Genomic DNA, 25160 nt, shown 5'->3' with positions numbered 1-25160 from the left:
ACTGTTGCCGAACCTGGCTCACAGCTTAGAGAGCAAGGTTTTTATTCTTTCTGCCACATTTCTCTGCAGAAGTTTGATGGACAACAGCTGCTCATCTTCAAAATGAGAAGCCTTCGTTCCAAGATGGGGAGGGGGGAAGGGAGCTGACGTTTATTGAGCACCTACTGTGTGCCAGGTAGGAACAGAATCCATCTTGATCTTGTTCCCAGTCACCTTGGGAGGTGTGAGCGTTACTACACCTGGATGCAGGTGTTACATTTTCCATTTTTACGAATGAGGAATCAGACGCCCAGGGAGGCTTTGTGACTTGTCCAAAGGCACACAGCCAGTAATGAGCAAATCTGGGATTCTAACCCAGATGCGTCTGACTCTAAACCACTTCCTATTGACCCTTCTTTTCTGCTGCCTCTTATGATAAGCTTGCTACCCTCAAATTGCCTGTAATCTAGGTAAGAGAATGGAATCCAGCCTTAAAAAAGGTAGATAGCAGTACCACACGCTTCACTGCAAGGGCCTAGACATTGAGCAGTTCAGAAGAGGGAGCCTTCTCCTTCCAGGTGGCAGGGAAAGCTTCAGGGAGGAGGTGGCAGGCCTTGAGGAACAGGTAAGCCTTGAGAGGCTGTGAGGGAGACAGGAGGCCTTAGAGCCGGAGACTGGCAACAGCAAAGATCCAGAGAGAGGAAGTGAACGGTCTGGGGAGGGCAGGTGACCCGAGCCAAGGTTGCTGCTGGGAAGTTGGGAGAAGTAAGATGGGAGAGACGAACAGGGTCCAGAATTCCAGGGCTTGACTGTTGAGCGGACGCAGGCTCTGACTTGAGTCTTTCATATCAGCACTTTCTCTTGATGTGTTTTATCCATCAATCAGCAGACATCTTCTGAGGGCCTGCCACGTGCCAGGACCTGTGCAGGGCACAGAGGGGACAGAGGCCAGCCAGACCCCATCCCCACCTGCTGAGAATTCGGGTGGGAAGGGACTCCCTTCTGAGCATGCTCCCCACTCCATCCCCAGCCATCCTGCCTGCAGCTGCGCAAACCCGCCCATCTGCTGGTCCCGGAGGCCTCTCTTCTCTCTCATTCTGCTTCCTGAGGCCAGGATCTCCAGCCCCCGGTTCGGCCCAGCCTTAGATGCCCCTTAAGAGGATTGGTTGAACTGCACCGAATGAAGCCAGTTGATTGAGTGCCCTTCCTGCCAGGCCCTTCCCATGAAGTGTCTCTTTGATGGTCACAGCCAACCTGGGTAGGCCCTAGGCCTGCCTGACTCCCCCAGCAGGGCTCTCTCCATCGCCCCCATGGGGACCGTGGACCTTCCCCTTTCATTGTACAGCTGAGTGTTTACCCAGCTCGTGCAGGCTGCACAGCTAGTAAAAGGCAGGGCCAGGGGAAAAAAAAAAAAAAAAAAGGCAGAGTCAGGTCTGGAGTGGGCTCCTCTCAGGGACCCCGGGGAGCGGCGGGCGCTCTAGGCTGTGGTCAGCCCACCCCTTGGCAGGTGGCCTTCCAGAAAGGTCCTGGAGGAGTGCCAGGCCCAGGAGGCACCTGGAGCATTTGTGGTTGCCACAGCACCACCTTGTGGTCACTCTTGGGGCGTGCACTTCACAAGCCCAGCCTGGAGTGGGTTTCCAGCAAGAGCTCGCCGGGGAGTGTCTACCGGGCTGCCTGAGGGCTTGTGAAGAACTGAGTAACTGCTCCTGCTTTCTGAGAAATTTCTGTGTCAGCCAGCTACATTCTCCTTGTTTGCATTTATTAGGCATCAAAGACACAAAGTGGGGGGTAGGGGAGTTCCCTGGCAGTCCAGTGGTTAGGATTCGGCACTTTCACTGCCAGGGACCTGGGTACGATCCCTGGTACGGGAACTAAGACCCCACAAGCTGCATGTCATGGCCAAAAAAAAAGATACAAAAAGGAGGAGGAACTAATATTTACCAAGTACCTGCTGTCACAGGTGGTTCCAGACATCATCCCATGGACCCTTCCCAGCAGCCCTGCAAGTTAGCAATTCTTGGGCCAGTTACCAGATGAGGAAATGGAGAGGCGTGGTCTGGCCCAGTCCAGGCAGTGCAGGGCACATCAGACCCCTGCTCCCACGTTATCAGAGCAGAAGTTCTGCCCGCCTAAGTATGGCTGGACCTTTCTGGCAGCAGCTGCCCAAAGTGTGCTGTTATTTCAATGAACTTTTTTATCCCCAGATGAAAATCAGGAGGAAATGATCTGAAAAAGAATTTCTTATAAGAAAAGAAAGAAAAATCAGATCCCATTAGTGATGTCATCTTTTTTTTTAAATGACCAAAACTATACAAGATCACGGTCCTGTGGCACTTTTTTTTCTTAAGATGGAAGGGAACTCAGATGGGGTTGTTTTTGAGAATTCCACAGCATCCCAGACATCACTGGTGGGGGGCCCCTGCCATGTGGCAGGCCTATGTGGAGAAAGTCATTGGCAGAGAAGAGGAAGAACAATGACCAAGAGCAATGGGTATCTCCCATTACCCATCCGGGGACCTGGGCTCAGGCTAAGGAGGTCCATGGACACACACTCATGCTCACGGGGACATCCAAAGATGCAGACTGCTGCCAGATCTGAGCCGCTTAGCGACCTGGGGCTCCACGGTTTGGCAGAGCTATTCATGCAAGGAGATGGCGGAGTTTGTGAGAAAGACATTACTACCAGCAGCCTTATCAGTGATCTCTGCCCTGACTGTTCCTTACCAGCAGTCACTGGGCCATCTGTTTCAGAAACGGAATAAAGAGTTGTAAAGCTTGGGAGGGGGTAAGAGGAAGCAACCACGGGGAAATCTTATTTTGTACCTGGATCCAGTCACATTAAGTAAATTACCCAGTTGAAACATGACCACCTTTTAAAATAACTGCTGTCAGAAAGCGAACCTGACACCGTAGCCCAGAGAACATCAAAAGTTAAGTGGACTCAGACTTGCTAAACTATAGCCAATGCTGTGGACACCGGGTTGTCACCGCTAGCAGAATGATAATAACCACCGTGGATTCACAACCAGGTTCACAACCACAGGCATTATCATGCAGGATCATGATTTGTGTTATTTCTATTTAGCATGGGTGTTCCAATTTAATATTTTTTTTAATTAATTAATTATTTATCTTTGGCTGCGCTGGGTCCTCGTCTCTGTGCAAGGGCCTTCTCCACTTGTGGCAAGTGGGGGCCACTCCTCATCGCGGTGTGCGGACCTCCCACTATCGCGGCCTCTCCCGTTGCAGAGCACAGGCTCCAGACGCGCAGGCTCAGTAATTGTGGCTCACGGGCCCAGTTGCTCCGCGGCATGTGGGATCTTCCCAGACCAGGGCACGAACCCGTGTCCCCTGCATTGGCAGGCGGACTCCCAACCACCGCACCACCAGGGAAGCCCCCCAATTTAATATTTTTATATCAACTCATAATGTATTTATTTTGTAAGGAACCATTACCTCAGCTGGAAACCGAGTATTATCATACATGAAAAGAATCATTAAAAAATTAAAACATTAAAAATAAAACAATGCTATTAAGATCTAGCATGATGTTGTCACCCGCCAAAGGCCCTGAGCCTGAGACCTATCCTTTTTCTTTTAAAGAGGAGATGATTAACGTACAGTGGAGAAATATTAGAGCTATATTAGCAATTTCTGGAGTGACAATAGTGTGAACTAATCAGCCTGAAAATTCTCTCACTACAAATACTCCAGAAATGCTAGATGAACTATAGCAAATACCTCTTTAAATACTTAGCTGGGCTCCCAAAAAATAAAGGAAATCACCAGAGGTGAGGAACAAGGAGGGAGCAGAAAACCAGAGTAATAAGCATGTTGCCCTGACTGGGGGGGAAAAATATGTCTCCTTGGGGAATTCAGAGACACAGGGCCATGCCTCACTCGGGTTTAGGGTTCACATTTATACCACCTGCATGATCCCAAGTTCCCCAAGTCAAAAAATTGACACCAGACTAGCCTGGGGAAAAATAGGTCCTCAATCCAAACTACACAGATTCCCATGTAAGAGCAGCTTTAAAGATGAGCTCTTATTCCAGACTTAAAAAACACACAGGGGGAAAAAAAAAAACAGCATGTGGGAAAGTCACAAACAAACAAACATCAGGATTAGATGCTCAGTCTAATAGAACAGTCTGAAAGAGCTCCCCCCTCAAAAAATAAGCAGCTTTACAATTATTAAAGATATAAATTAAAACATTGAAAAATAAGTGGAAAGAGTAAGACATTGAAAAAAGAACAGGGAGATTTTAAAATAAATCAAATGGAACTTTTAGAAATGAAAATACAGTCATTGAAATTAAAACCTTGGTGGATGAATTAAACAACAGATTAGACAAATCTAAAGAGAGAAATAATGAACTGGAAGATTGATTTGAAGAAATTACAATGCATCACAGAGAGATAAAGAGATAGAAGATAGGAAAGAGAAGTTAAGTTCAACATTTGCCTAATACCAACTCCAAAAAGAAGAGAGTAGGAGAGAGATACAGTTTATTGGCTGAGAGTTTTCCAGACTTGATTCCTGAGGTTCAAGGAACATGAGTCTTGAGAAGGATAAATATTTTATACCTACGCACATCATAGTGAAATTGCAGAACTCCAAAGATAAAGAGAAATTATTTAAATGATTACTTTAAAAATGATTTTTTTTAAATGATTACTTACAAAGAAAGCTCAACTAGACTGATGAGACTTCTCAAAACAATAGAAGCCAGAAAAGAAAGAAAAAGAACTGTCCATCTAAAATTCTATATCCAGCTAAACTATCATTCAAAATGGAAGCCAAAAGGTATTTTCAAAGACTGAGCAAGTTTACCTTTAAGAGACCCTTGCTGCAATAACTACTCAAAGATCTACTTCAAAAAACAATGAATATTGCTGTGATAATACAGAGAGAATAGCACTGTTCCCAGAATCCAGGGCCATGCTGGTAAACACTAGCTGCCTTTATCATAATTGAATAAGAGCCTCCAGACCCTGCTCTGCAGCTGTGACCTCTGGCCCTCTGAATCTGGTGTTTGTGCTTGATCTTGAACCTGATCAGGATCAGTACTTGAACACCCCACCTTGATCTTGCCTAAAGGGTTCTGCCTTGGCCTACTTTTCCAGTTCTCTAGGTGGATCCTGCCTTCACTCAGGGTCCCCAAACCACATCCCTGAAAACAGCCACTTGGAAACAGCCTGGCTGGGCCACCCCTGCACCCTGGCATCATTCCCACCCAGTGTTCTTCCCACTCCTTCCCCTTCTAAGTGAGAATTCAAAGAACCATTCATCTAGTACTGGTATCATCAGGGATTTTTAACCACTTGCTTATTGCACATGACCTATCAGTACTTTGCAGTGTTTTAGATATATTGTGTATATCTGTGGTAGACTGATTGCAAAAGATAGCCCTACTTCTCCACCCCTCCCTGCATCCACATCCTTTTCAATATGACCCTGAAGCTCTTCCCATCAAGAAGTGGAGTCAGTTTCTTCACCCCTTGAATCTGGGCTGGCCTTGTGACTTGCATTCACTAAAAAAGTAGAGGAAATGACATCATGTCAGTTTCAAGCCTAGGCCTCAGAAGGCCTTGCACATGGATTCCACCCTCCTAGAACCTTGCCATTGTCTTAAGAACAAGTCAAGGCTAGCCCACTGGAGGATGGCAGATTACATGGAGCAAAGCCAAGTTATCTTAGCCAGCCCCCAGCCTACCTACCAGCTGGTTGTAGACACATGAGTGAGCCCAGTGGGATCAAGCATGCCTGGACAATCTCAGCAGAACTGCCTAGCCCACTGGTAGGATCATGAGAAATAACAAATGGTTACTTTAAGCCACTGAGTTTGGGGATGATTTGTTACACAACAACAGGTAGCTGATAGAACATATATGACATTTTATTTATGTATATGCATATATATAATGAAATTGCTTGTTTTATACTGGCTCACAGCCTACAGCTTACCAGCAGCTGTATTTCCAAGTTATGTCGTCTTAGTCAGTTTGACCTTTCTGATGGGGAATTGAGTTTGGGTGTTAGGGTGTAGGCGGATTGCCATAACTCTCCATCAAAAAATAGAAAGTGTGTCATCTTTCACGTGGACCCCTTTTTCTTTTTCTTTGCATTATCTTTTCGCCCACTTGGTTTGGTGCGTGTTCCCGAGATTACCAAAGCAGAAGGTCATGTGCCTTTAGTGTGGTGCCCACATCGGGATATTAATCTTCTAGCAAAGTCTAGCCTGCTAGTGCATCTCTTGACTCAACCAAATTGGAACTGTTCATCTTGGCAGGGTGTGTTGTTCTGTTTTTAATATACAATTTTAGAAGATGTCACAGTTATCAAAAGACATATGTTTTGAGTCAAGATTATGTTTCATAGCAAAGGGAAGTAGGACAGGAGAGTAGGAGAGAAAATGTAGGAATAACTGAATTCCACTCTGCCACTTACTGTGTGACCTTGGGCAAGTTACTTAGTGTCTCTGAGGCAAGCTTTTCCCGTCATAAAATGGGAGTAGTACTGCTTAACTCCTAGGATCATTATGAGAAGTAGATGAAATAATATATGTATAAAGCTCTTAGCCTATCTTGAGGTAAGCTGTGATGATGATGATGATGAAGATAAAAGAAGGAGGGGGATTAAGAAATAGAATACCAGAACTTTGTTTAAAAAAAAAACAACTTTGCAGCAAGATCTCTCTCTCCAATCTCATTCCCAGCCTCTAAGAAGTTAGACCAACATTACTGTCCATGATGTTTGAAGGACAAAGCCAAGGCAAAAGAGTTTGTCACTAAGCTCAGATACATTTAAACATCCTAACCCTTGAATTCCTAAACTCTCACTTAGCTGGAAACTATTTCTGGGCTGTCACTAGATACCAGCTGAAATGCAGAACAGACTGTCATTCAGTCAACTGGCTCTTTCATCTCCATGATAGCAGACCTTGCATTTGATGGGATTTCTTTCCCTTCCGTGGAATTGCATCTGTCAGTTGCTTTGTCCTCAGACAGAGCCGGCTTTAGGCCAGCGCTCCCCCCAGCCACCCCGCCCTCCAGGGTAGGGTGGTGGAGAACGAAGAGAGGTCAGGCATGCAGATTAATTTTTTGGGTCCCAGGATGCTAGTAACAGCCTTACCACTTTGTCAAATGAAAGAGATGGAAATCAAAAGGGAGAGATGAAGGCTTACTCCTTCCATAAAGAATTCATCCCAAATCCTTATAATATATCCAAACGGGCTCCCTTAAACGATTCTTTCCAGTGTGAACCTCATTCCACTGGGGGTCGAGGGGTGGGGGACAGTCAAAGCCTCCCTTCATCTCCCTTTATGCCTGACTCCTGCCCTCTCCCTCTCCTTTTGGCCACGTCTGTGTGTTTATCATGGGCGCGTATGTGTATCTTTGGAATGGATTTCGTTTGTGTTAGATGCAGTTCATATCATTTACTTCAAGGTCTGTTTTCTGGACTCAAAGTCAGGAGATAATTTCCTCCTTCATTCCCACCTTATCACTCACTGCACACATGACCCCCTGCCAGGAGGGAGAAAATCCTCCTTTTTTGCTTCTCAAACTTTGGTCTTTGCAGCCCAGGAGAATCTCATTATTGACAGTGTGATAGGCCCTATGGGAGTTTGTGATGTTGCCTTTCTGGCCGTTTGATGAGATTTCTGTGTAACTCCTAGAGGAGGGTGTTTGGAAAGACCTGGAAAGCACTGCCTGGGCCTGCCTCACTTTCAGAGAGCCCACTGTATGGAAAGGACAAAATGACAGAGGGGAAGCTGGGACTGGTTGTCCCCAGTGACAGCTGGTCCTCCCTCATTGTACAAAAGGATTCTCCGTGGGACGCTTTGAAAGGGCTGGCCCTACTTGGTACATTTTAAGAATGTTTAGTTTAACAAAAACTCAGTTTATGTATGATTTTCAAGGCCAAGGCTCTAGTGTAAAGGGACACTTGCCGTTGTGAAGAACGGCCTATTCTCAACTCTTGGGTTTTCTTTTGAAAAGCTAAGACGATCTCCAGACTGCCAGGAGCGCCAGGTGGTAAAAGTGTCATATCAGGAATCTGGCGTGAACTGCTGAAGGAGTGATAAGAGCAGTTGACAAGATAGAAACTGATTTATCTAAATTCTGAGTGATAAAAGCAAGTGAGGATGGTTGCACAACCATGTGAGTGTACTTAATGCTACTGAACTATACACTGAAAAATGGTTAAGATGGAAAATCTTGTTAGGTGTATTTCACCACAATTTTTTTTTTTTTTAATTTTGGGAATTCCCTGGCGGTCCAGTGGTTAGGACTCCGAGCTTTCACTGCCGAGGGTGTGGGTTCAATCCCTGGTCGAGGAACTAAGATCCCTCAAGCCGTGTGGCTCGGCCCAAAAAAAAATAATTAAAGTAAATGAGGAAGTGTTTAACCATTGTTCACAGCTCTTCAGCTGCTTCTCTCTAGAGGCTGTGCTCTGAAGGAGGCCAATGCTACTGTCCACTGCTACCAGATGCCTGGCATCACCACTTCCCACAACTAACTCCTAAAATAGTGCCTGCAATTAGCGGCTGGCTAGAAACAGGCACGGTGACTATAATGGCTGAGCCCTCTCCAAAGACAGTGCCTCACGCCCACCATTTCTCCCTAGTCGCCAAATTGATCATCTGCATGGGAATAACAGTGGACACCACTGACCAAGCCGTGTGCCAGACACCGCCCTGAACATATAACCTCACGCCAACCCTGGGAAATCAGTATTATTATATTATCTCCATTTTAAAGATGAGGAAGCTGAGGCTCCACGTTGTTAAATAACTGACTTCAGTTCACGTAAAACCAAGATTTGAACACAGATTTCTCTTGTGCCAAAGGTCCAGCTACTTCCCCTGGACTGGTGATTCCCAGCCTTTTTGAACCTGAGCCCTTTCTTTTTTTTTTTTTTTTTTTAATTTTAGCAATTTCATGTATCTTTTTTTATTTATTTATGGCTGTGTTGGGTCTTCGTCTCTGTGCGAGGGCTTTCTCCAGTTGCGGCGAGCGGGGGCCACTCTTCATCGCGGTGCGCGGGCCTCTCACTATCGCGGCCTCTCTTGTTGCGGAGCACAGGTTCCAGACGCGCAGGCTCAAACCTGAGCCCTTTCTAATGGCAAACACTTCACAGCCCTGCATATGGCAGTCATCACACTTTCAGCATCTCCTGGTGGAAAAAGTATGTAATGACCAAAAACTACCTGAATCCAGGAATTCTGTGAGTTGCAACAGCATCTGATACAGTCTTAGAATCATGACACCTGCTGTGTGAGACAGGAGACATTTAACTGGCCGACAGCAGTTCGCAATTGTGCGAACTTGAAGTTGCTCTGGATCTTTGCCCCCAGAGATGGGGCACCCTGAGCTGTACCATGAATCATCTGAAGGGTCTGGAGACCCTGAGCCTTCTTATTATGTAGGCCAAGCCCAAGGGGTTTTTGTTAATACAGGTGATGTTGGGTGCTTCTTGGGAGGGTCACCGTGAGCCTCTGGGTCACATTGTCGGAAGCCAGCAGAGGAGACTGAGGCAGAGTCAGCTTTGGAAGGACCGGTCATTATTCTTGCCCACTGCAGACTGCGGTCAGTCACAGTACCATCCGTTCCCCTGGAGCAGAGCTCTGGAAACCAGCAATTGAAAGAGCTGAGAACCCTGGTTAAATACTCTTCCATTTACTTTCAGCCAAGTCAGCACTCTTCATTTGCTTTTATCCAGTCTACAGAGATCCTCAGCTAGAGCCTCTCGGAAGAAGTTATACCGGGAGGAAAATTTTAAAAATTTAAAAAATAAACTTTTTGCATGTATTCTCAACATGAAGGGTTGCTGAGTCCCACAGCTTGCTTTCCTTCATCCCACAAATACTTACTGAGCAGAGCATCTGTGCCAGTTGCTGTTCTAGGCACTGGGGATTCCCTGGGGAACACAAAAAAGAACAATCTCAACCCTTGAGGAGCTCACGTGTAGTAGGAGACAGATTATAGGAGACATTGTAAAAGTAAAATAGTTAGTAAGTCAGATGGTCTCAAGTGCTATGGAGAAAAATAAATCAGAGAGGGGAGATGGGGCACCTGGTAGGGGTGGGAGGTTGCACCTTCCTCCCTTTGGAGGGTGGCAGTTCAACAGAGAGGTGAAGGAGCAGGTCGGGGGGTGAGGCTTGTGGATGTTGGAGGGAAACGCATCAGGAGGAGAGATCAGCAAGGGAAAGGCCTGGCATGTTCTGGAACAGCAAGGCCAGTGTGGCTGGAAGAGAGTGAGCAAGGGGAAAGCGTGGGGAAGGTCACGCAGGGCTTCGAGGGCTGTTGAAATGACTTTGACTCTGACTCCACGAGAGATGGCTCCCACAGGAGAGTTTTGAGCACAGGAGCGAAATGATCTGACTTTCCTGCAGTGTCATTTACATATTACACAATCCCCCCCATTTTAAGTGTACAATTCAGTGATTTTTAGCGAATGTGCAAAATTGTACAAACCATCACCACGACCCAGTTGTAGAACATTTCCATCACCCCCAAAATGTACCTCATGCCTATGACTCGAATTTTAAAGGGATCTCTTTGGGTCCTGTGTTAAGAATAAAAAAAAGAAGGACTTCCCTGGCAGTCCAGTGGTTAGGACTTAGCGCTCTCACTGCCGTGGTCCCTGGTTCAATCCCTGGTCAGGAACCAAGATCCTACAAGCCACGGGGTGCGGCCAAAAAAAAATAAATAAATAAGAGGTAAAAGCAAAGACAATGTGGGAAGGTAATGTTTCTCACCATACGTGAGTGACAATAAGGACTGGAAGTGGAGGGATAAAGACAGGACTAATAAAGCTTTTCTTTTTAATTGCCCCAGGGATGGAGCCTCCTTAATGCCAAAGTCATAAGAATGAAAGGCCTCCAGCTTCAACAGTAAAAGTATTATATTAATAACATACACAAGACTGTTTAAAAAATGAGCAATCCAAGACCAAAAGCTGAACCTGAACTTGAGTCCTGAACTTGAAGGTGACTGATGCACCTTGGATCCCTGACTATTTATAAAACTATGGAACTATATGTTAACACCTTAAAAATTCACAAGAAGAAAAGTTGGTGGAAGCAATATAGGAATAAATCCCAACACGTTTCAGCAAACATTCGTGGTCCCTGCAGGAAAAAGACAGTGAGGTCATCTTATGTTCGTTATTATTAAAATGTTAAATGCCAGTTTCTTGTGTTGGTCTTGAAAAGCGGGGGTATTCTGCGCTGAACTCATGTCATGATGTGACGGACCATGTGTGCCCATGAAAGGGGACTGCTTGACACTAAAAGTGGTACCTGAGTGAGGATTTTCTGTATTTTACCTGGAAGGCTGAAATCTTCTGGTATTATAAGGTTTTGGACCAAACAGTGAATTTTGACATTTTTTCTCCAGCATCTACTTCAGCAGCCAGTTTTCCTAAGTCAGGTTTCCCCTCCTGGACCGTCTCATTCCGGGAACAGTACAGGATTCTCCCTTGGGTGGGTCTAAAATGATTCTCACCAACTTTCTTTAAGCTAACACCTGTGCATTACCAAGAGCCTGCCACGTGGCTTATCTCTAGGTCTGCAGCCTCCTAGAGAGCAAATCATCTTTTCAAACATAAGACAGGCACATCCGACTGTGGCAGCAGTCTGAGAATAAAGGGGAAGAGGTCTAGAAAGGCAGTTTAAAGCCAGGCTTCAGAGATAGGTAAATGTGTTTCCAGCTCGCCGCCTACCCTGACTTGATTTGACTGTGCTCTGGACTGTTTTGTGAGATTCAGCTACTAGTCTCAGCAAAAGGCAACTACCTTTGTTTGCTTTTCATAACACCTGTCCGATCGCTAGTCACAGGATCCTGACAGCTGGTCAGGGTAACCTGATAGGGAATGCTGCAGTTCCCCTGCTGGCCACAAGGAGGTCCCAGCCCTCCAGGCGTCGGCACCCAGGGCTGCAACACTGTCCCAGCTCCTCAGATGGAGCGATTCTGGGGGACAGGGCAGGTGCCCTGAGTGGCCGGCGTCCAGAGAGAGCTGCTAAGCTCAGTCATTGACCCGGGGCCCACAGCCGTTTGGCACCGTGGGAGCAATGATAACCCACCTTCGATCGCTGTGCTTTGAGTTGTTACCGTAAACAGCAGAGAGAATGGCCCCAGGCCCTGACAGCTCCCCGTGCCGGGTTCTGGGCCCAGCTGTATTCTCACTACCTGTGTGACCGTGGGCATGCCCCATCCCCTCTGAGACTCCGTGTTTCCTCATCTGCCGAGAGAAGGGGTCAGAATCAAAGCTACAGCCTTGCCAACAACATAAGCACCTGAAATAGCCCTTACATCAAACAGTATCTGAGTCATCCTTGCAATTCAACACAAACCACCAGCTTCCTGAAGTTTTCCATCCTTCTGCCAGATTATCCTATCCCTGGAAGCAGAGTGAAATCAGAATTCTGTGCCCTAGAATCTTATGACTCAGAGCCAGAGGAGCACAGGGGTTCTCAAAATCCTGTTAGCCTGGAACCCTTTACTCAGACAAACTCTTGACACAGCAGCCCGAACGGAAAACAGTTAGACGCACTCTGGTTAGAAACCGGAGCCCAGAGAGAGGAAGCCACCTGTCCTGTGTCCCTCAGCAAGAGAGAGTGGGAGGACTGGGTGAGCTCTCCCACGGGGGCCCACTCCCCAGGAATGACACGGATCGTGCTACTTCCCAAATTTGGGGGAGCTCAGAACCTGCGGAGAGGCAGGGGCACAGGACAGGGGACGGGGCGGGGAGACACTAACTTCCACTGTGTGTTCACTACACTGGGTTTTTCCCCACCATGACTTCATCCCCATAAAGACCACCAAGGCAGTACCATAGCCACCTGTAGGCTCAGAGAAGTTAAGTGACTTGGCTCAGAAGTCACTGAGCCGGGATTTGAACCCAGGGCTTTGCAACTGCAAAGCACATATCCTGGCTGTCCCAGGGGATGGCAGTGTATTTACTCACTCATTCATTCACACCTTTACTGAGTCCCAAGTATAGACTAGGCACTGTCCTATACAGCTGTGACCAAGGCAGCTGAAGCCCCGCCCTCCCTGAACCCAGATATTAGAGGAGGAGACAGATGTAAACAAGTGAGGTGTGACAAGAAGAAAAATAGAGCCGGGTCAGGGGGTGACTGGGGGTGGAGGTGCACGTGCACCCCCACGGGTCTAGAGCAGTGCTTCTCAAAGTGCGCTCTGCACTCTGCATGTGTGAGCGGTTGGTTTCCAGTCTGCAAGGAGATCAAAGAAACGCTGCTTTGCTGATCTATACTTACAAGACAGACAGCCCACGGGCCAGCCCTCATGCACGAGCTGCGCTCAGAGGAGCCCTGGCCTAAAATACTCTGAACCACTAGGTCAGTGCAGCTGCTGCATGTACTCCGTGTCCCAGGATCCTGAGCCCCCCTCTCCTCTCCACTCCCACCTTCCCGCCAGGCTCCACAGACCCCTGAGAACCTATTGCAGAGGAAGGCTGTGGTGTCTCCTGCCTGGCACGTGCAATGGGCTAGGGGCCATCAGTCCCTTCTAAAGGGAGACACCCCATCTGAGTCCACGGCCAGTTGTGAGCTTCATGGAGGGTGGAAATAGACCTGGGTCCCAGTTTGGGCCGTGCCACTTACTGGCCATGTGATCTTGAAAATTTCTTTGGTTTTCCTTAACTATGAAATGGGGATGATGAGCTTTGCAGGAATAGATCGGACACTGGAGGGCCTGGAACTCAGTAAATGGAAACCACCGTACTGTGTGGGCCTGTGTGTGTCTGTGTGCATGAATGTGTGTGCACGAATGTGTTTGTGCAGGTGCCTGAGCATATGTGTGCATGTGTGCATGAGTGTGGGTGTGCATATGCACGTGTGTGCACGTGTACGTGACATCCATTTCCTCCACCGCTATTGGAGAGTCGCTCTCAGGACCCGCTGTGGCCAGGGGTGCTGACGGTCTTTTCCGGGGTCTCTCTCCAGATTGCCAAGGGATCATCGAGGACGTTGTCCTGCTGGGCGCGCCCGTGGAAGGAGAAGCCAAGCACTGGGAGCCTTTCCGGAAGGTGGTATCTGGAAGGATCATCAATGGCTACTGCAGGTCTGTCCAAACCTTGTGCCTGTGAGGAGGTGACAGTGCTTACTGAGCACCTAGTGTGCCCAGGCCCTGTGCCCAGGACACAGATGTTGGAGGCCAGGCCCTTGTCCTGGAGGATCCCAGGGACCGGTAGGACACCAGCCCCGCTAGAAGCAAGGCCCGGGCCAGGTGTTCTGACCTGGGTAGGATCCATCCCCATAGGATGATGGACAACAGGGACAGATCCTAAGAAAGATTTCCCTGTGTCGGGCCTGAGACCAGTTTACAGGATGACACGAGAGGCCAGGCTGGTCACCGTGATCTGGGGGAAGAGGGTGAGTGGGATGAGACTGAAAAGCAAAGATTGGGCCCTAAATGGGGGGTCTTTGAATGCCGACTGAGGAGCTCGTGTGTGGGTTATCTGGCAGCGCAGGAAGGGAGTGGGGAGTGTCCAGGCTGAGCTTTCAGAGCAGTGTCTTGGGGCAGGGCTGACAGCCACGGGGGAGCCAGCACCCACACCACACGACAGACCTTCCCGCAAGAGAGGGGGGCTGCGAAGACTGACAGCTGTGGGGCTGGAAAGGAGGCATCCCTGGGCTTGGGTTTGAGAAGAACTTGAGAGGTTTCAGCCAAAGCCGTGCCCTCGACTCTGGGGAAGAAGAGAAGATGAAGGCCATCGCTGAGATGTCAGGAGATTGGCCTGAGAAGATGCCCGGGCCCTTCAGCCTCCAAATGAGGCAAAGGAGGGAGGTGACAGTGTAAACGCGAAAATAGGGATTTGGAATCGCACAGACCTGGGTCTTAACATTGGCCTCAGTTTCTCCATCAGTGAAGGGGGGATAATAGTAGTGACTCCCCCCAGGGTTGCGATGATAGTCCAGCAATTTACAGAGTTGCCCATGGTGGGTGCCTGCTCCGTGAGTGATAGATGGTGTTACCGTTTATCATCATCAGCATCAAAGCGCCAACCTCGTGCCAGGCACTAGCTGGAACCTCAACAGGAACAAGCCCCCACCTAGCCCTGTGCAACCTCGCACTCAGCAGCGCAAATAGGCAGGAAACAGGCAGCTCCAGGCAGGCATACGGAAGCTTGTCTGCGACACCAGAATCCAGAAGCTCTGAAACCAAATGCTTTTCCCCAAGTGTGGTGCACCCTCACTTAGCGACAGGAGGTGAGACTTGTTGGGGAAGCGGCTGAGTCACGGGGCCGTGAACATGAAGTGTCCAGCAGGGCGGCTGGAGATGCAGCCCTGGAACTGAGAGAGATGAGAACTGGAGCGAGGGCCAGTGGGATGTCAGCTTCAGCTGAAGCCAGAAGGACAGGTGAGATCATTTGAAAGGCAAAGCCTAGAGAAAGAGGAAAGTGCTGGGTTCCTGATTCTAAGGAATATATGTCAGGGTGGGAGGAGGGAGAGGCTCCAGCCTGAGGTTATGGGCAACTCAGAATCATCCAACATACATGCCGAAGACCTCCTGCTGGACGTGGGACTACAAAGATGGACAAGACGAGGAGTTCATGTCTAACAGAAAAGACACATATGGAAACAGACAATTATTCAAAAAAAACCATGAAAAATGCAATAATGCAGTGATGGGGGAGTGGATATGACAAGTATTAGACTCTTACCACCTGCCAGATCCTGTCTCTGTTGTCATTTTCTCCTTTAATCGTGCCCCAAACCCTAAGGGGTTCGTATTATTAATCCCATCTTACAAGTGAGGAAACTGAGGCCCAGAGAAGTTAAGTCACAAGGCCAGTTAACTTTAATTTTGATCTAAGCCCAACCATCCCAAGTAGAACCTGCAAGTGAATAGAAGAGATTTGGAAAGTCTTTATCATTTTGATAATTTAGCCCATGTCTAGTTCAGAGCTAAAGATAAAGATGGCCTTTAGCCATGGATAGAGGGCATTAACCGGGACACGGGAGTTCAGCCAATCAGTAGGGCTTTATCACTCATATTCTCAGCTGAGTTCTTAGAATCAGGATATGGTAGAAAGAATAAAGAAACAAAGACAAAGAGCTCATGCAAATCAATAAGAAAAAAAATCTAATAAGAAAAATGGCCAGAGGGACTTCCCTGGTGGTCAAGCGGTTAGGACTCCCGAGCTCCCAATGCAGGGGGCCCGGGTTCAATCCCTGGTCGGGGAGCTAGATCCCACATGCATGCTGCAGCTAAGAAGTCTGCATGCCACAACTCAAGATTCCACATGCTGCAACGAAGACCTGGCACAGCCAAAAATAAATAAATAAACAAAAATTAGAAAATAGCCAGGGACTTCCCTGGCGGTCCAGTGGTTAAGATTCCATGTTCCCAATGCAGGGGGCACCGGTTCGAACCCTGGTCAGGGAACTAAGATCCCACGTGCCTCATGGTGCAGCCTAAAAAATAAAAAAATAAAAAGAAAGAAAATGGCCAAAGGATATCTACACATAAACATGGAATAAATACAGTCAATAAACTTTTGAAAATATACCCAACCTCGTTATTAATGAAATAAATGCAAACTAAAATGAGTAAAATACTATTTATCATCTGTCAGATTATCGAACATCTGAAACATGAATAACATTCAGTGAAGATGTGGAGAAATGGGCACTGTCATACATTGTTGGTGGCAGTTGAATTCAGCGGAGGATAATTGGCAATATCTATCCAAATTTTTAATGTGCCAATCTTCTGATCCCACAGATTCTGACTTCTGTGATCCTGCTGTACTAGATACATGCACAGAGATGGATGCACAAAGGGGATCCTTGCAGCTTCATTTATAATTAAAAATTTAAAACAACCTGAATGACCACAAAGAGGGGAACAGTTAAGGGGGAAAAAAGCAAGTGCGACAATACGTACTATGATCCCATTTATGAAGGAAAACGTTTCTGCATGTGCATATGTGTATCTGTATGTCTGAAAATGGACAGCCAGGTCCAGAGGGACCATGAGAAACTAGTAAGAGTGGTCACCCCTAAAGAGTGGACAGGACTGGAGGTAGGGCTTAAAAGAGACTTTTTTTTAATTGATATGTAGTTGATTTACAACATTGTGTTAGTTTCAGGTATACAGCAAAGTGATTCAGTTATATATGTGTATGTATATGTGTATATATATATATATATTTATTTATTTATTTATTTATTTATTAATAAAAGAGACTTTAATTTTTTAAGTAAGGACAGTTTAAAAAATAAGAAAAGAGCACCCTAATGTCCATAGCAGCACTATTTACAGTAGCCAGGACATGGAAGCAACCTAAATGTCCATCAACAGAAGAATGGATAAAGAAGATGTGGTCCATATATACAATGGAGTATTACTCAGCCATAAAAAAGAATGAAGTAATGCCATTTGCAACAACATGGATGGACCTAGAGATTGTCATACTGAATGAAGATAGTGCTTATATGTGGAATCTAAAAAAGGGGTACAAATGAATTTATCTACAAAACAGAAATAGAGTTACAGATGTAGAAAATAAACTGACGGTTACCAGCGGATAAGGGGTGGGGGGAGGGATAAATTGGGAGATTGGGATTGACATATACACACTACTCTAGATAAAATAGATAACTAATAAGGACCTACTGTATAGCACAGGGAACTCTACTCAGTACTCTGTAATGGCCTGTATGGGAGAAGAATCTAAAAAAGAGTGGATATATGTATATGTGTAACTGATTCACTTTGCCGTACAGCAGAAACTAACCCAAATTGTAAATCAACTCTGCTCCAATAAAAATCTTTAAGAATAAATTAATTAATTAATTAAAAACAAGAAAAGAGAAGGAATGGCCACAACATTGATGTCAGACAGTCCTCAGTTAAAATCTTGGCTCCACCACTTACCGCTCAGGTGGCTTTGGACAAACAAATCTGAAGCTCAGTATTCCTACCTATAAGATGGGAATAACAGTCCCTCCTGCACAGGGGTTCTGGGGAGATTAAATGAGATTATGTAGGATGAAGGCTGGCACTTTATAGGTGCCCAATAAACGATAGCGCTTATAATTATTATTACTGGGCATATTCACAGCACACGATTTTTTTGATGCTTTCATAAACAGCAAAGGGAAAGAATTAAAACTGCATGTGTGCAATATGAAAGCAGCAAAATCTTATTAAACCCATCTGTTCTGTTGAGAACCTGAGGCTAATAAGTTTGGTTTTCCATTATTTTGTGAGATCCTGAGCCATCTCTCCAGAGAGGAAAAGGAGGAGGGGGAGAGGAGGAGGAAGGAGAGAAGAGGGAAGGAATGCACAGACCAAAACAATAACTGTAATTTCTTGATTAAATTAAGCACCGACCAGGAATTCATATTCTTGGCCCCCAAAGGTGTTTTAGTTGCTGTAAACCTACTTAAAGACTGGGAGTGGAATGAGGGGGTGGGGGGAGCTTCAGGCCAACACTACCAAACTATATACGTTTATAAATTTATAATGTACATTAATAAAGCTCTTTGCAAGTTCGTTAACTTGCTTGGGCTTTCACGAACCCCCTGGAAGCCAGCCGGGGTGAGTGGTGCTTCTCCCTATTATTCTGTGAGGAAACTGAAGCTCAGAGAGGGTCAGGTGCCTCACCAAGGTCACACAACAGAACCAGGATGTGAGCTCAGGTGAGACCGTCTCCCTGATAGTTGGGATATCTGCACTGAGAGGGTTTTGTTCTGAGCCCCCGGGGGACTCCCGGGGTGGTCTCTGCTCCAGTGCCGTGTGGGGCTGGGATAATGGTAGAAGGAGCGGGGAGGACCCCTGCCCACAAGTGGTCCCAGGCCTGGGAGGAGCCACGGCACACCCTTCAACGGGTCATGTGGTGTGAATCAAGGTTCAGTTGTATGCATCCGCCTGGCCTGGAGGGCCATTGAGGCCTGGCTTGCTGGGCACCGCACCCACCTCCCACCCCCAAGGGAGTTCCTGATTCTGCTTGGGACACAGGGTGCAGCCCTAAGGCACAGTCCTGCCCTCAACAAGCTCTCTGCCCAGAAAAAGAAAAGACCCAGGGACGGACACACGGAGGACATGTAACAAAGGTCACAAGAGGAGCATACACCAGTCACGTGAGGGACAAAGGGTTAATACTATCAAGTGGAAGGGCTCAGGGGCACTCCCTGGAGAGGTGACATGCAAGCTGAATTTTGAAAAGATGGATAGGAGCCCATCAGAGCCTGGAAGAGTAGGCCGAGCGGGAGAGAGGCCACACTGCCCACGAAGGCCCACAGCGGGAGGTATCATCGTACCCAGTGCCTCCTGAGCGCTCACGTGTGTGAGCACTGGATGCACGATGTGCCATCTCTGTGCACGCTCCTGCCCGCCCCGGAAGGTAAGTTACAGCGAGGAGACTGAGGCTCAGAGGGGTCAAGCAACTTGCCCAAGGTCACACAGCTGGTAACTGACAAGGTAGGCCTGGCTCTGTGTGGTCCCGAGGGTGGGCTCGTGGCCCACCCCAGGCAAAAGAGGCAGATGCTGGGTGCAGAGGGTCTGGAATGCCAGCAAAGGCCTAGCACAGTTTCGAGGATGTGGAACCTTCTAAACACATGTTCCTGTCCTGCCCCTACATGTGTATGAGTAAGTGCATTTAACATTGTAAGTAGAGTGTTGTCATGATTAAGACGGATCGTTGGGAAGGAACAATGCTGACTTTGCTCCTTTGCTTTCTGTGTCAGCACCGTATAGGGACCTCCCTCACACCCCGTATTTGATGCACTAAGTCTCATGATTAGTTAATAAAACAACTTGAGTCAGTCTCCTTTCCTCTCCCCTTAGCCATCATTCTGAGGGACAGTGTTTCTTGGGCCTTCAATATTAGGGTAACCATTGGGACGTGCAAACATTGCTCTCTGGCAGTTAGGGAATTTTCTAGAAGAGAAGGCCTGTGGGTAGTGGAGAGTCAAGGTTGGCTTCTGAGAGGAGAGGGCCATGGTCGGATGAGAGTTGAAGGAAGACCCCAGTGGCTCGAGAGAGGTGAGGCCAGGAGCGAGGAAGAGGCCGTTACATTTGCCCGTGGGGGGCTGGGCGGGGAGCTGCCTGATCTCAGGGCTGGAGCAGAAGGGATGGGTTTTGGGGGAGTGGGGAGTAGGGGCAGGTAGTACAAATCTGCAGGATTCCATGATAAGTTGGCCATGGGGGGAAGGGAGGCCTAGGACATGGCTTTGCTGGCTTCTGCTCGAGGGACCTGGTGGACGATTCAGAGAAGGAGTCACAGGCTGATGAGCTCAGGGTAGGGCACAGCAGGAAGGTCTGTTGAGAGCCCCTCAACTCTGGACCCCAGCCTTCTAGAGGCTTCCAGGGTGGTAACCACACAGGCACCCATGTGGCCAGAGATCCCAGAGGGTCAGGCCTGGAGAGCCCACAACACCCTGGGTCCCAGACAGCTTTGGGGCCTCGCCTGTGGGCACAGAGGGTCACGCGGGCAGGCTGGGGACTCCTGACTCTCAGCCCATTCCCCCCACATGGCGGGGAGGGAGGGCCCTTCTTTCAAACAAGTGCACAGAAACTATGAGCTCAAATGGCCCTGCAACCGGAGTCGGACTCGGTCTAAACAAAAGACGCCCAGTGTGCTAAGTGGGGTCTCAGTCCTGGAGGCAGAGGGGGGACAGAAGCATCCACGTGCATGGACTTGCTGAGGGAGGGGCCCAGCTTCACCCCGGACAGGGCGCAGGGGTTCGAGGGGCGAGGCTGTCCCGTGGACCCCGCAGACCACGTCTCCCGTGGACAGTGCTCGGGGTACCTGAAGAATCGGGCCGCAGAGTGTCCGGGGTTATCTTCTCTCCAGAGTGCAGGGTTTATGTCTGGATGGGGCCAGGGTGCAGGGTGTGGTGTTCACAACAGCCATGAGAGTGGAGGAGTGTTCCAGGGCTGTGACCTGCCTCGGGGGGCCGCGCTCACCTCCTAGTTGGCTGAGGGCAGGGAGAGCTGCAGGCTGGGCCAGGCCTGTCTCAGGAGGCACAGATGGTCCCTCCAGCTCAAAGACAGATGGGGGGCCCCAGACCCAGAGTTCCAAGACACAGAGCATGGTGGCCCCAGCTCCCTGTGGTCCTCTCCCCTGGGCAGACGCCCTGCTGCCTTTCTTTTGTCTCCCAGGGAGCCCTGGACCAGCCTCCACCCCCCACCCTGGGAACTGGAAACCTTCCCCAGCTGAGAGCAGCTCACCCAGCCACATGCAGGCTGTGGAGAACTTCATCCAGCTTCCTCATTCACTCACTCAACAGATATTCGTCTATTGCCCGCCAGCACTGTTCTCTGCTCTGAGGGCCCAGCAGGAAACAAAGCAGCCTCCCTGGAGCTGCCACACCCTGGGCAATGCTCCCGCAATGCCAGTGGCTGCAGCTCCCACCATCATACACGGGTGCAGTGCGGCCCTGGTTTCCCACAGAAGCTCCCGTCCCACCAGGCTCCCCCAGGGCCAGGCAGGGCCCTCCTGAGGCTGACGTCCACCCCTTCTCACTCCGTCCTCTCTGCCCACAGTGGGGACTGGCTCTTGAGCTTTGTGTACCGCACGTCCTCCGTGAAGCTCCGAGTGGCCGGCCTACAACCCGTGCTGCTGCAGGACAAGAGGGTGGAGAACGTGGACCTGTCCTCCATGGTGAGTATCACCTGTCCCTCCTGGGGCTGGAGGGGTGGGCACTTCGTTACTCCAGCCCAGCAACCCAGGTCCCAGGGACACTGGCCCGGGCTCAGTCCACCCCAAAGGAGGAAGATCATGAGAATTCACTTGGGAAGAGGTAACTCCTGTTCACGGGCACCATCCTTGTGCTGGGGCATTGTCCCCAGGCCTCTGGGGCGGGCACTATTATCCCCATTTCACAGATTAGGAAACTGAGACTTAAAAAAGTTCCCATCACACACAGCAACTAATAGCCTGGATTTGAACCTCCAGAGCCCATGCTCTTGCCCCTATATTACTGCCCTCCCACTACGCCTCCCCCCACTCCTCCTCCCACTGCCCCCACTCACTCCCCCAGCCGGCATTACTAGTTAGGACAGTCTGTTTCTCCTGGAAGTAACCAGAACAACCAGAGGACACAAGTGGAGGCATTCAGGCTGGACCAGAGCAGAGGCACCCAATTGCCAGGCTGTGAAACCATGGAATACAGAGCAGGGAAAGTGTGTTCCAAGGTCCCCCACCTTGGAATCATCTGGAGAGTTTATTTAAAATTCAGATCCCAGAGCCCCCCTGCCCAGACCTCCTAAATCAGTCTCTAGGAAGTGGAGCCTGAAAGTCCGCATTTTAAACATACTCCCCAGGGATTCTTACACATCTCAGACTAGGCAGGGCAGACAATGAAAAGAATTCTTGCTGGGAATGGAATGCGAGGGAGCCCACCCCAGCAGCTACACAAACCTAATTTGAGTTTCTAGAGCCATCTTTTGGGCTTGAAGGAACTTCGTCCACCCACCACATGTCTGTCATAGGGAGTTAATAATAGCTTCATGTGTGGACACTCACTTGATGCCCAGCTCTGCCCTAAGCCTTTTGCAGTATCCGTAGCCCCACTGTACAGATGAGGACACTGAGGCTTTGAGAGGCTAAGGGACTTGCCCAGGGTCACAGAGCAGGAACGTGGCTGAGCAGGACTCAAGCCCAGCAGGAGTGAGCCAATGGGCATCGCCCCCGGTTGGGTAGATGTGAGACCCAGTGGGAGAGGTACCAGCTGCCAGGAGGGTGAGGATAATGGACTGCAGTTACGTCCCCAAGCAAACTCAGCCAGTGAAAATTCCTGTGTTGCAAGGTTCACGAGAACAGGAACTTTGTTTTCCAATTATTACATTGCCGGCTGCCATTTATCAAGTACCAAGCATTTCCTGAGCGTAACCCAATTTCCCCAGGTACCGCATAAGTAATTTGAGCCAGCCGCACCATCCTGCCTGAAAGCAGACAGTCCAGGCCCCTCCCTGGGCATCTGAAAACTCCCCTGGGGAGGGGCACCCCGGAGGACCCTGGCTTCTCCCTTCAGCTTCAACAGCAGCCTGGCCCAACGACACACACACACACGCACGCACGCACACACGAACGCATGCACACACGCGCGCGCGCACACACACACACACACACACACACACACACACACTGCACCTCGTGGTAGGGGAAGCCGGGCACCCTGACCCACCCGCACCAGCACAGCTAATGCTGGGTTGCATGCTTACTGAAACTTGACTGAGGGTTGAGGAGAGCACAGGGGGATTCTAGCGCAAAAACTTAAAACCAGAACGTCATCAGGCACTGCTGCCGCTGAAGCTCATGGGCCATGACCTTGCCCCGAGGTCCCCTGGGCCTCCCACCCAGCCTGCCACCATGTCACTGGGGCCAACTTGTCCTGGCTTATATCTTCACTCCCCCAGACTCCCAGGGCCCTAGCTCACAAGTCCTGACCCACCAGACAACACGAGTGAAGCAGTCCCGTGCCTTCCTGACCGGCAGCTTTGGGGGCTGGTATTGGTCCAAGAATAAGAAGAGTTTCTAGACTCATCCACCCATGAAACTTATCACTCCTAATTCAAGAGGCGGTCTTCCCAGGGCAGACATGAGCTTCAACCCCTAGAGCCATCGCTTTAGATCATCTTTATCCCTGATAGACTTGCTTCACGTGATGTCAACCTCACAGCAATCCCGTACAGTAGGTATTAGGCATCCCCAAGTCACAGACTGGAAAACTGAGGCTTGAGAGAATAGATTCAGTGTAGCCAGAGAGTCATAGATCTGGTCTCTGAAACCAGGTCCAGAGCCTGTGCTGTACACCTCCCTGTGGGAGTGAGGAAAGCTGGGTAACAAGACCAGGAAACCGCAGGACTCAGTGATGCCTCCTGGCCCATGTCCAGGGATCTCTGTCCTGTTTGAGGGTCCCTGTACCCTGATGGGGTGAAGGGGAGAAGTGACTTGATGCCTCACCACTCCAGGGGTCTTCCTCTGCCACAAGAATCAAATGTGAAAAGGAATGGCTGAACGTTCCTTTTAAATGAAAATTTCCTTTAAATGCTACAAAGCCCCTGAAAGATAGTTTCTGCCCTGGGAAGCCCCTGAATGGGATACAGTGGGAAGAGCACAGCCTTTGGTGCCGGAGAGGCCTGGCTTAGAATCCGGGCTCTGCCACTGGTATACTACTGGCTGTGTGACCTTAGGCCAGTGACTGAACCTCTCCGTGCCTCGGTTTCCTCATCCTAGAAACAAGAGATATCACCCATCTTCCAGGGCACATGCGAGATGGTTGGTGCACAGTAGGCCCTCGTTTAATGCTGGTTCCCGCGTCTCCTGCCCCTGTGTCCACCTTCAGTTCTGCCTCTGGGACCACAGCTTCAGACACTCCTCTCCCCACTCAGACTGCCTTCATGGCAGCTTCCCAGCTCCTGCCTAACAATAGCTCTTTATCGCATTAGGAGCACATCACAAAAAGCAGTGCTTTCCTCTTCTGGGTAATTAGAGGTAATTAGCATTGCCTTTGTGCTGCCCTCCTCTCTTCCTTGAAAATTCTTGCTGGAAGAGAGGTTGCTGGCAAAAGAGTCCTCATGACTGCTGTTGCGAAGCACTGGCTGCCCTGTGCTCGGAGCAGAAGCCTACAGGACCTTCTACAGGAGGATTCCCTTCTCCCCGCCGGGCTGACGTGGGCCGGGCCCTCTGAACATCATCCCAGCATCAGCCACCCGACACAAACGTGGTCGGCAGTGGCTCCTGATCTCAGGACAAGCCTGAGCAGGAGTGAGCCAGGGGCAGGCCTTGTCGCAGGCAGAGGGCATCTCTGGTGAATGGAGCAGACAAAGCCCAGGCTGCCTGCCTGCCTTTCAGGCTCTCCTGTGTGGAGACTGGGTTGCAGCGGGTGGGGGTTTCTGCCACCCCGGGGGCCACGTCATGAGGTTTCTTGGGGGGGCAGAGACCCAGCCCGGGGTCTCTGGAGTCTTGGTGTCCCAAAAGAATGCCAGCTGGCTTCTAGAGCTTAGCCCAGGGCTTGGCACACAATAGACATTCAGTAATAATAATAATAACAACAATAGCCGGCATGCCAGACACTGCTCTGCATGGTTTACAGACCTTATGTCAGTTGATCCCCATAGCTGTCCCATGAAGTAGGGATAATAACCCCATTGTACAGGTATAGAAACTGAGGCTGCAGGAAGGGACACTGCAT

The 25160-nt window shown here is 49.2% G+C and overlaps 1 protein-coding gene across 4 annotated transcripts in view; it reads left to right on the top strand.

The window, feature by feature from the left end:
- The window catches only part of TMCO4 (transmembrane and coiled-coil domains 4), a 92690-nt gene that overhangs the window by 62983 nt on the left and 4547 nt on the right, over nucleotides 1–25160 (top strand). For 3 of the 4 annotated variants that reach the window (XM_068539054.1, XM_068539053.1, XM_068539055.1), the window contains 2 exons: nucleotides 13953–14070; nucleotides 21508–21625. In XM_068539054.1, coding sequence (XP_068395155.1) covers nucleotides 13953–14070; nucleotides 21508–21625 — 236 coding nt within the window. Of the gene's footprint in view, nucleotides 1–10821; nucleotides 11165–13952; nucleotides 14071–21507; nucleotides 21626–25160 lie in introns of those variants that run through there. The other variant, XM_068539058.1, reaches the window with a different exon arrangement.

The sequence above is a fragment of the Eschrichtius robustus genome, chromosome 3 (assembly GCF_028021215.1).
Source record: "Eschrichtius robustus isolate mEscRob2 chromosome 3, mEscRob2.pri, whole genome shotgun sequence".
Lineage (NCBI taxonomy): Eukaryota > Metazoa > Chordata > Mammalia > Artiodactyla > Eschrichtiidae > Eschrichtius > Eschrichtius robustus.
Note: the sequence above shows the minus strand (reverse complement) of the source record. Positions and strands in the feature narration are given on the sequence as shown.